The sequence below is a fragment of the Gallinula chloropus genome, assembly GCF_964237585.1.
Source record: "Gallinula chloropus genome assembly, chromosome: 1".
Taxonomy (NCBI): Eukaryota; Metazoa; Chordata; class Aves; order Gruiformes; family Rallidae; genus Gallinula; species Gallinula chloropus.
The window spans coordinates 82,250,222-82,262,682 of NC_140085.1; the positions used below are offsets into that span (position 1 = coordinate 82,250,222).

General features: G+C 39.0%; 1 protein-coding gene across 1 annotated transcript in view; it reads right to left on the bottom strand.

Annotated features, from left to right (window-relative positions):
• The window catches only part of WNK1 (WNK lysine deficient protein kinase 1), a gene marked incomplete at its 5' end in the record, with an annotated part of 101,013 nt that overhangs the window by 52,251 nt on the left and 36,301 nt on the right, over positions 1 to 12,461 (bottom strand). Inside the window, 2 exons of the mRNA XM_084276363.1 lie at positions 7,802 to 7,959; positions 9,988 to 10,208. Of these exons, the coding sequence (XP_084132489.1) occupies positions 7,802 to 7,959; positions 9,988 to 10,208 (379 nt within the window). The remainder of the gene's footprint in view (positions 1 to 7,801; positions 7,960 to 9,987; positions 10,209 to 12,461) is intronic.

Below are 12,461 nucleotides of genomic sequence, written 5' to 3' on the forward strand. Positions count from 1 at the left end.
ATTCAGACAATGCACTAAAAAGTCACTGTCCCTTTTATTTTATGACTTGTTCTAATAGGAATGAAGGACCTCTATTTATGTACCAAAAGTTTCAACAGTTACCGAGGGTGGTCCTAAAAAGCATCCCTGACATGCAGAGAACTTAATGATGATGTCAACAGGTGGTAAGGTAGAAGTTTAAGGAATAAGTTTACCTTAAAACAAAGTCATGAGCTCATATTGTTAGGAAGCTTCTAAATACTTACACTGGGCAAAGAATATAACAGCCTTTTTTTCTCTTCAGCATAAAAACATCTGCACAATAAACAAGACTTTCTTTTTTTATATATATACACACACACACACACACACACAATCTGTGTGTATATATATATATACACACATTGTAGCCTGCTATGTGTCTCTATTTTGGGGAATATACTGTATCTACAAAAACCACATTCAAGTTTGGTGACCTTCACCTTTCTAATACAGGAGCAAACAAAAGCATTTAAACAGGCATATATACACTCATGTTACTGCCTGCTCTGGCAACAGCTCTGAGTATTCTGGAGGTAACTATAAAGAGTTTAAGTAAAAATTTGGTGGAGTTCTGGCCTATGAATCACATAATAATATCAAAATAACTTAGCATTACTCAACACCCCTGTAAGCTTCCACAAGACTAAAACTTTCCTGGACTTATCACATTCCTACCCCTGTGCAACTACAGCAGCACACTCGGCAGGACAAGTAGTAGTAGCCCATTCTTAATGTCAGTATTTTTGTCTAGTGGCCCTATATTGACAAATAGCATTGAGCTATTGGTCTCCCTGCCACAGTGCTTCAAGTGATTCATTAATGGTTCTCATCAGACCACAAAGCCTGGCATTTTAAAAACACTTACCACCTCCCTATGCCTAAGAGAAGCCACCTTCCTATCTCTTGTTAAATTAACCTCAGTTAAGGTAAGAGCTAAATAGATGTCAGTACAGGACAGAATATTAAATGTTAGTATCACAGTTTTAACAAGCCTGATCCATACGAGAGAATGAACTTTTCAATTTTTAAACATACATTCTCTACTCAGTACTCTGGAAATCTAAATCATTTCAGAAACACATATTTGGAAACTCTACAATACAACCAAACTTTAGAATTTTGGACTTTAAAAATGCATTAGATCTTGATTTATGCAAACTCAACCAAACCTCAAGTCCCTCTCCCCCTTTTAATTCCTGATCATTTTAAAGTCATATCCAATTAAAAATTGCTCAGACATTCCAGGCACAGCAGTGAAAAATAGAAATAAGAAATACCTCCTTTCACTGCAAGCCAAGTTGGTTTTATAACACCAATATCGACAAAATCATTTCAATTGTAATCTAGAAGCTTTTGATACTGAAGAGTACAAATGCCTCTAAGACGAACTCATAAAAATGAGCTACTTTTAGAAAGGAATTCAGCTGAATGAGCCTTTTTCCTTCCAACTTCAGGTATCATCTTTCCTAGCTGCGCAAACCATATAGTATGTTACATCTCAGCGTTCAAGCTGATTCCTGTTTCTCCTTAGATCACTGTCATTTCATAAACAGGAGTTCTAATCTAGCATGCAAAATTTCATAAAAGTTACTATCTCAAAACCTTGCATTCCCATCTTTCATATATCTATATGACTATATATTTCTGAATTTATGAGTCAGTGAATGACTTGCCACCCAGAAAGATTCTTCACTCTTAAAGATGTTCCAGCAAAATGCCTGCAACTGAGCTGAACAGCTACAAAAGGCCAAGTGGTAAAGTATTTTTTACTTCATAAGCCTGATGAAGAATTGCATCTGATGTGCAATTTTTTCCATTTGATAGTTAAGTACCCAAAGTTTCTTCTCTTAATGAACACAACTACAATTAATCTTGTTACTGTGTTTCAACCTTGGCTGAGGGTTCATGGCCTTTCACTGTCTGCTTTAACAAAAGACTACCTGCTCTGTTTGAGTGTTACCTCCCCCCTACTCTTCCACACTGATTGTTTTCAAATGTTTTTTCCAATGGGAAGTTTGATAGGAGACCTGTCTCCATAAATATCTCAACCAGGCCAAGAAACAAAGTTAATCTAGATAACAAAACAAGAGTTTTATGTACGCCTAAAACAAGTCACATATTGCTTCCCGAAAGCAAAAGAGGATGTTCATCAACATTCATTAAACTCTAGTAGTAAAATTAATCCTAAGTCTAAAAGTTTATTTTTATTTTTACTTTGATTTGCTGCATAGGAACCCTCAGGAAGAAAAAGAAAAAAAAAGCTAGGATATTTTGCCTATTGCATCCCTAGTGAAAATGAAGTAGTTAATTACTCCAGACAATTATGATGCCTAACTTTTAAGACACTAAAGGAGTCATTAATTTCATCTCAACTGACCAAACCACAGTGCTTTGTAACTGCCTGGCTTCCAGCCAAGAGAATGACCTTCACTCTAACCAGTCAGCTTCAGTTCCCACCAGTTAGGGAAATTAAGAATTTTTAAACCAGTTAGACACTGCCTGGTCAGGTTACTTATTATGTACCTTGTTCCCTTGGGCCTTTTTTTAAGCTCTGTAAAACAGAGAAGAAAAATGTTGTACCTGTTCTGTGGAACATTTCAGTACAGAACTTTTTTTTTTTTTTTAATCAAAATGCAAAATATTTTTTCCCCTCCTTCTCATCTTAAGGCCAGCTCAGAAGGCACATATTTGTTTAGAGAGAAGAGGCTAGACTTTTGGTGAAAGCAAGGACAAGTGCAAAACTTCGCTTTGACACAGTAAGAGTGGAGAAAATTAAGTATAGAGCACAAGGCCATCAAGAGAACTTAAAAGGTAAGTTTATATAATGGGAGGGGGCAAAAGAAAGAAGTTTTCTGCTCATACTCAGCTGATGAGTACATTTGAAACTGAGGCTGGTCTTATAAACTTTCTTACAATTAATACGTTTGGATTTCTATGTTAGCAGTAGATATGCAAGAATGAGACAAATCTGCACAATAAACCCATTAAATGCTCTTTTCACTAGTGCTAGAACTAGTCAGTCGCCTAGAAAATTTTAGACTTGGGACATCCAAGCATTGGATTGAGTAACCAGTACTTCTGTGCACTTATAAAAATACTGGCTATGCTGCAAGCAGAAAACATGAATGAAATATAATGTAGAAATACTCAAAGTCTATACAACATCTGTGAGTGGTACTTGCAACATGAGCAGGAAGAAAAACAAGCTTAGCTTTTGAGGTAACTTCATGGGTTACATCTGTCTTACCAGAGGCTGAGGCAAAGCAGTTGAAGGTCCTGTAGTTAGTCATGCCTTCACTGCATTGCTTCCCAGACTAAATTAAGAAATCATACTTAAAATGTCTGTTCTATAAATAGCTCTGTTTTCATTTAAATGCACATGTAGCCCATTTCAAGTATCTCCTGTGACAAATATGCATGGAACAGGTCAAAGAAATAATACCCATCTCCAGAGAGGAACAAAGACATGGAAACCTTTCTAAATACTACCAAGATAATACATTGGGTTTTTTTGCAAGTGAGTATGTAACAGAATTAAGTGTCTTGATCACAATTTGTATGGGAACTGTCTGTATTGCTTTGGTATGGTGCAGAATTGAAAAGAAAGAAAAAAAAAAGCAGGGGATGGACCCATGCCCTAATCTAGTAGTATATCATCGTCATGTCTGCACAGGAATGCAAGGGAGGGAAAAATTAAATCACAGCTAAGACTACCTTAATAGTGTGGCTTATTTTCAATTAATTACAGGCTTAGATGGTGTTTTTTCTGATGCCAAGTAGCAATAAGTGCCGACTGGATGCATTCAGTCCCAGATGAAGAGGCACACTGCGCAAACCTCAAAGGAGATTCCCCACATACACCACTCTCCCCCAGTAAGGAAAAAGTCCCAGGAGTTGCATTTTAAGTACTAACTACTGATTTACTTGAAACCTTCTTCAAAGAACAGCAGGGAACTGCTTCAATAAAGAAAACAGAAGGGTTTTTTGGAAACAAAATTGCAACACTGATTTAATGAAAACAAAGAGAAAGGCTCAGTTCCTTTATGCTGGAGTGACAAGACATGCAGACCTCATGTTCCTTTCTAAAGGACTGGGTGTGCTAGGGATGCAAGTACAGAGGTCAATACTCATGTCAAACTCCTGTCAACTTCTTTAATAGAACTGTAAAACAAAATTCAGCATAACACCTTGAGCCCTACAATTTGTCAAGAGTTGTGTCTGGTTTTGGGTTTTTTTAAGCCATGCATTTATCCAAATTATCCTAATGAAAGAATTCTTGCAGCTAGAGTGAGCCAAAAAAGCAATGAAATTGCTACTCTTGTTTCTTGGGCCAGGGAAACTTGGGAACTTGACCCTAGAACTGATATACAGAAAAACCAGGAACTTTCCAGTGAGACAATGTAGACAAGCACTTTGCAAACAGCAGACTCATGCAGCAGTGCTGTTATCCAAGATGTGAAACAACAGTAACTATCTGGGCCAAAAAGTATCTCATCTCTAGGAGGAACTTCATTAGATCTTTGCTTATCTAACTGTATTACTGTCCCAGTTTCAGCTGGCCAGGGCTAAACCACAACAATTATTTATTCAGAAAATTGCTTCTAACCGTGAAGGAAGACCCTGAACAGAAGAGCTGGAACACAAAACCAAGTACTCCAAGCACTCCTGGCAAATGCCCCAACCCAACACCCAGTATCCAGGCATCAGCTTGTAGAATCCCTATCACAAAAGGTTAACGTTAAAACACAATGTGTCTGAAGGCTATCCTAAAGATAAAAAAAAAAAGGGAAAAAAGAGACCAGCAAACAGCCATAATAGGAGAAAAGAATGTAATCTAGTAGTACCAAGTCCAGTCCTGAGAGGACATCCTGGGCATTATGACACCTTTTACAGGCTTCTGTCCTAAGCAATGGCAAGGATTTAACTTAATGGAGCAACTCTTCTTTTTACTAACCGTAAGAGTTACTGCAAAAGGGGTGAGGGAAATAAATTAATTCAAATACATATCAACTGCACTGAGACAGTGGCACATTTTCAACTTATGGTCCTTGGGGTTTCAGCAGCTTGCAAGCTCCCACATGGCATGATATTTTCGCAACTAACAACACACACCGATATTATTGTCTTTCCCTCTGGTGTCTGTGTAAGCATCTAGATAAATATCCTTTCATTTAAGGCACAGGAAAGTAGCAAACTAAGGGGTTGAAATGGAAATGTTAAACATCTTCCACAAACCACATTCACCTTCCAACATACACCGGAAGAAAAATGTGTTGGTAAGTACCAAGTACCTATACAGAAGTTTGACTCCACTGTAATGGTTCACACACTGTTCTTTTAAGTATTCAATTTCTCAACTGGTTTACCCCTCACTACAGATGTTGTCCAAACATCCAAAGTCTCCTTTGAAATTAAGGAAAATTTTACTTTCTTTAACAGGGAGCAAAGAACAAGGACAGAAAACTATATGGCTCTTCCCAATGATTCACAGAGCTTTCAGTGTGTTGAAAAGAACACAGAGTATTTTATTTCACTTTAACGCAGTTCCGCTTTCCACATTATAGAAGAAACACTGAATCCTCCATTATTAGTTAAGGCAGGTTTATACTTCATTTTCAGATAATACTGTCTTCACTTCATTGAAAGATTTTCCATTCAACTTTTGTTTGTGGTTGGTTTATTTTGGTTTGTTTGGGGGTAGTTGATATACAAACTACTTTGCTACTACAATGAAATAAACAAACCCCAATATACCAAAGCACACAGCCTTTCATTCTCTGCCTAGAAGCATGCAAACATACATTTCATTGCATTTACCTTCCTGTCCTTTGCTCCTTCTGAAAGAAAACAAGATTTCCTTCATTTTATATCAAAGTATATTTTAGAGCTCTCAAGCAATAGACAGAACAGCAAAAAAAAATTCCAACAATTCAATTAAATCTGTGAACCAGCAGCAGCAGAGGAGGTTGTGTCGGACAGACCAAAAAATTATCAGTGTTTCTCACGCACTTTAGATGTTCAAAAGTCAGCCAAAAACAGTGGGGAGAAAAAAGCATCAAGCACAATAAACAAATGGTAAGTTGAACCCTGGTACATCTCAAGTTTGCCTGCTACAAGCCACTAAAAGACTTTCCAACTGTTAAGTATTTCGCAGACGAGGAAAAAACAGCTAAGACCTGAGGATTTCCAAGCCTGAGATTGTCTCATAAGCTGATTCTCAGCACAACTCAGTTCCTAGCACTTGCTTCACAAAGGGGCAGTGAAGTTACATCAGGTACCTCTTCTGAGAAAAAACACCCATCCAAGTTACGCTGCTTTGGCTCTTGGCAAGACATATATAAGCACAGCCAAAGGTATTGCTAAGACTGTTTTGGTAAAATACGTAAGTTTTCTTTCACTGATCCAAAGAGCTTGCAGATTATGCTGTTGGCACGGTAAAGGCTAGACATTATCCTTGTGTTTCCTCTCCATTTAGAAAGTTACAGGTAAGTCCACCTACATGCATCAAAAAGCTCACTGTCTCTGTGTGTAAGTGCGCGTATGTATATAAACACACTTCTTTTAACAACTGTTCAAAAAACAAGAACTATTTATTCTTTCTCCTTCCTTCTGTGGCTCTCCAATATTCCCATTCAAATAAGGGATAGTCTTTTATTTGACTGAACCTTTCATCAGGATGCACTACTGACACGAAGACCCTCCATCCACATGTGTATGTCAGTAATTACATCTGCCTCTTACAGCATGAGGCACCAGGAATAAGAGCACTTTATTTTTCCAAAGCTAAGTTGTTTATTAAATTCTCAAATTATTCAAGATAATATACACAAAAAGATTAACCAGAATTCATTCACCTGTCTACAGATCAGATAGGTTTTTTTACCCTCCCTTTTTACATCACACTGGTTTTCTGAGAAATCCAACACAAGTGTCTACTTCCCCACATGGCCACCTCAACTATTCTTTCTGAATGCTTAGAACAGAAAGTTGAGCATATGTTTTACTGCACTGGTATAGTCTTCAGGACACTTTTAGAGATCACAAAGTAAATCTAGCCACTACCATTCTGATTATTTCTAGTGCTACAGTTCTGCTTCCTATATTTAAGGTCTGTAGATTCCCCTTCATCTAGTTGTAGGCAAATTCAAATCTCTTGCTTGCCTTCTCGGTCTTACTTGGTTTCACTTGCAAAGGCTTCCATCACCACTACACTTACCAGCACTTTTCAAGGTGGATGTACCTTCCTGCTATTTATCATGTATTTCCACTGCATAACTGAAGAAGTGCACCTGACACACAGTGACTAAGGGACAGTTAGAATGCACTACAGTTAAGAATTTATGATTTGCCTTGGCCAGTACCTAAGACAAAGTGCTCTGAATTTGTAGTCCAGCTTTATTTCCAAGAACTAAGTCGCCAGAGAGCCTTCAAGTCTGAAATACTTCCACCATCCCCTCAGTGGTTTCCAAAGTAACCTGCTATTACTGTAATGTGTTTTGTCATTTGGTTTTTGTTTTTAAACCCTATGCAATACCTTCTTATATACTGAGTGGGAGAGTATGAACATATGCAAAATTTCTTTTCCATTCACATATTTCACAGGCTTCTGACTGACTGATGAGTTCAACTATCCTATACCTTTCCACCCATGCCCCAAAAACTTCCTGTCAGCTTCTCTGTCCTCCCCACACACATACTTGCACAGTATCATACTACCCAGATGTACCCCCTTTGCTGCTAGTAGTGGTAACTTTAGAATCAGTAGTTAGGAGAGACTTACACTGGTCACTCGACGGTAGATCTGCGCAGCATTTTGGCACTCGGAATAAGGATACTCAGACGTAGCCATCTCTAGCATACACATCCCAAAAGCATATACATCAACGGATTCATCATATTTCTCCTCATACATCTCGGGGGCCATGAACTCTGGGGTACCTTAAATTAAAAGAACGATTCAGACTCTAAATGTCTCAAAGCGAGCAGAGGCTGCTGGCGTTACTCACCGCAGGAGGAAGTGGATGTGCAGACCTGTGAGACAAGAGAAAGTGGAGGCAAAAAGAGAGGGAGGAAACCCTTAGTCACTCTGTTGCATCAATATACTTTGTGAGTCTTTCATTGCAAGGCCTTTATGGAATAAGAACGGCATGAAAGGACCGATGCAATTCCTGGTTTGTCTATGTTAGTTGTTAAAAGTACCAAAACAGACTGCATGATGCAGATGGAGGTTTGACTCCTGAGGCTGGAGTCAAATGGAGGGGAGGGGATAAGAGGGGAAAACTATAGACTAGCCATAGGCTGCAAACCAAATACTAAGGAGAGTTAGGACACTTACCTTTTCTCCCTATAAGAAAGGAGGCACATTAAGTCTTGTTTCAAAAATTACCCGACTGCCCTCTGCTGCAAAAGAAGTAGTACTGGTAAGAGCCCACAGCTAGTCTCTGATCTGGTGCTCTCCATCTACTTTTTCAAGTAGAATGGTTTGGGAAAGGCCTTGCAATGAAAAACTCTGTGACAAACATAAATCTTCATGGAGAAAGGATAAAAAATAATTTTCTGCAAAGGCCACTCACCAGAGCCCTTTTCTTCATATACTTACCTTCCCACCTGCAGTATATTTATAGGCCTACTGCAGATACAGGCATTAGTGAGGAACATCCTACAGTCAAAAATACTCAGAAATACAGAGAGATTGAGTTACAGGCATAGAGCGTGAGATTCAACAAGTCCCATTTAAATAGTGCGCAGAAAATTATTGCCCAGTAAAGCGTCACAGCGTCCCCTCTGTAAGCAAAGGGACTGCGTTGTATGATCAGATTTACTTTAAGCCAGAGATGCAAGTTTGCTTTTAGTAAATTTAAGCAGAGAATTATTTCCTGCAGACACCAGATTCAAGAAGGTTTACAGATCATTTTATAGTCACATTCCTTGTCTTCACCATGCTAAACACAAAAAAGGATGTAGTTTGCAGCCATTTATCCAAGGGCTAACTGTCAACAGCCAAATATAAAGCGGGAATTTTCCAATGATAAATTTGAGGGTGAGTATGCTTAAGAAAATACAATTTTTTGACACTGTATGCTTTTCTTCCCTATTAATACTTTGACCTGGTTAAGAAGCAGGAAATATTTCAGCAACAGCTCGCAAGACAATTTACAGGTATACACCAGTGATCCCATCTAGGAATCTAGTATAGGACTGTTGAGTAATACTGCATTTTAGCAAGCATTTTACTGAGAGTGAGAACAACTTCATTGCCCCCAGTCTATTCACCCAACTATAAAAACAAAGCTGATAAAACCAATTCTTTAGAGAATTCACAAGGAAGACTATTCTAGTCTCGTCAAACCAATTTCTGAAAAGGGTTATCAGTGGACACAAAAGAGCAGAGCACGTACAAGGCAATACTTCCGCAATGCATCCTCCTAGCTTACATAAATTCACATTCTATAGACTCCCTGAGTAAGGCGTTATACCACATTTTGACTGTGATATAATATATTTACTTTCTTTGATATACCTTAGTTTCTGATTACTCAAAAGTGTAAGAGATTTAATATTAACCCCAGTGACAAAAAAGCTTGTCTAAACTAATGCTAGACTAAATATCAAAATGCTGTTTGGTCACCAAAATGCATTTGTACATGTCCTAAAGCATCATATTAATTTATACGTAGTAAGAGTGGTTTTATCAACAATGTTACACTGAACTGTTGGGCAGGGCAACAAATCTATAAACCAAAATACTTAATATCAACATACGTTTATCAAAAGCACAACCAATGTTTCAACATGTAATCTCATCAGGAACAAAGAATGACCTGAGCCACCAAGAAACAAAGCCTGTATGTTTTCAGGCTTTGACCATGTACCTTTGAAACCATACTTTTAAGGAAAGCTCTTAAAAGACTTAAGTTTCCAAATAGGTTGACTGGCTCACCAGCCTCCAGAAGAGGAGAGGCTTACCTATCACACTCTTGGCAAAAGAAGCTCGTTTCAGGGTTGCCAGACCAAGGTCTCCAATCTTGACTGATCCAGTGGGGCCAGTAATGAAGATGTTGTCACATTTTAAATCTCTATGAATAATGGGTGGAGTGCGCGTGTGTAGAAACTGTAAGCCTTTCAGTATCTGACGGCACCAGCTTCGCAGTACTTTAATTTTCATCACCTTAAATCTTTTCAAATACCTAATGAAAAAATTAACAGTAGGTTAAACAGGTTCTGCTAACAATAGATTACAGTGTCTCATTTGCTGTTCTGAAGTCTGTAAGCAATAGCTACAGAGAGATATACAAATTTCAACTTCACCATGCTAAAACCTACTTGGGCATTTCAAGATTTCAGAGGAGCTGAAGATTATCTCCCATCCTAAAACTTAATCTGCCCTATTCAGACTTTCCTACTCACTTTCTTTTAGCCAGGGGACTATAGAGCTGAAAGATAAATGTGAAATGCCTGATCCATAGCTAGTAACTCATTTGCATACAAAGTCACCCTATGGTAATTAGACAGTTGGCTTGCTGAATTTCAAGGCACCACTTCCCTGAGAAAGAGTTAAAAGCTTATGCATGACAACAATTCTCTATCCATTTCATTTAAGAGGTATTTTGGTTTGTGTAGTTTTTTCCTACTGTTTATTTTGAAACTTTTTTAATCGTCATACACTTTGTTGATGAAATGGAACAGGGAGGGAGGGAGGGAGGGAGGGAGGGAGGGAGGGAGGGAGGGAGGGAGGGAGGGAGGGAGGGAGGGAGGGAGGGAGGGAGGGAGGGAGGGAGGGAGGGAGGGAGGGAGGGAGGGAGGGAGGGAGGGAGGGAGGGAGGGAGGGAGGGAGGGAGGGAGGGAGGGAGGGAGGGAGGGAGGGAGGGAGGGAGGGAGGGAGGGAGGGAGGGAGGGCCACTAGAGCCAAAACACTACCCACCAAGTATGTACAGAGCGGTTGCAAACCGTGGGAGAGCTCTGAAGTTGTTATACCTTAATCACACGTACTAGGCCAAGCACTCCGGTCAAGGATTCCAGGTTACAATTTAAACCTGCTTCAAATTTACTTGTGGAGTTGTCAAGCACGTTAGAAATTCTTAGAGATCACTTCCCTGGTGCAGGATGGGGTTCAATGATCTGAGTCTGACTGCTACTGCTCACTACTTCAGAAGTATGGGCAGATACAGACATGGCAGAGAAGTGTTCCTAAAAGCTCTGGCAAGTAACTGAATGAGTTCATACGTAAAGTCAGTGTCCCTTTGCAGGTAGGATGTGATCCAAGCTTAATTATTCTAACATCGCCACTTTTTAAAATCTTATGTCAAGAAGAGTCAAACGTCATACAAAAAATATTTTCCAATGTTTATGACCCAAGACTATGATCTTATTCTACTCTAACTTCAGATCCCATAAGGTGAATAATGTGTCACAGTATTCAAGTGCCTTCCAGCAGTGTATTCTCACAAACCCTCTTTAGGTAAAACAACGCAAAGTGAAGGATTGTTGTGTTGTTGTCTTCCTTTTGAAAAAGGGCTGAAATATATTTAGAGAAAGGAACTAGCCTGCTGTGTGGAGCAAGGACTATATTCTTATTCAGCCAATGTCACTCAGTCAAAGACTCAGTTAAAGACCAGTTTCACACTACTGTGAGATTGGTAGTAAATTCTGTGACCAGCATGGAGTCTAGCAACTACAATTTCAAAATAAAACAAGTCAAGTTCAACTATTCCCTGGTAGCATTAAGTGTCTTCTGTATATCCACTTAATCAGGAGGGGAAGTCTTGATGAAATCACATGAATGAATGCCAACATAAAAATACAGTATATTAATCCTTTCTAGGTTCTCCAGTTGAAAAGAAAATCTGGGAAAAGCAAGCTGCTAGCAATAATCCTGCTGTGAAAACAGATCTGTAAAAGCCATCAGGACCCAGTTTCAGAAAGAAATCAAGTCTCAAAACAGAATTGAGAGACAGGCACACAAAAAGCCAAGCCAAGGAAGGAGACAAACTGAAGGGGAGGTTCTGGATCACATCAGCTACCACTTGAATTCTCGCTATTGACACAACCCTCATTCATCTCCCTTGAGCCTGTTCCAAAGATCACATGGTAGGGGCACTTCAGTTCAGCATCTGGAATCCCTAATTACATTCTTGGTTTCAAATATGCTAGGCTACTGCCAGCTTCTCACTGTTAAAGGACCTGGGTCCAACCATCACCCAGTATCCTGCAGTGTTGCTGTCATTTTTCCACAACACTGTCATGAACTAAGTCATATGTCACTTAGGGCAGAAACCATTTTAAAGTGGAAACATATATAAATATAGAAAAACATAGAGAACTCTACTAGCTAGCATGCTTTTAATTTTCCTAGTATCATTGGATAACTCAAGCTTGAAGAGACCTCAGGAGGTTTCTAAGTCTTAAGTTTCTGCTTAAGGTAGGGCCATCAAAGTCAGACA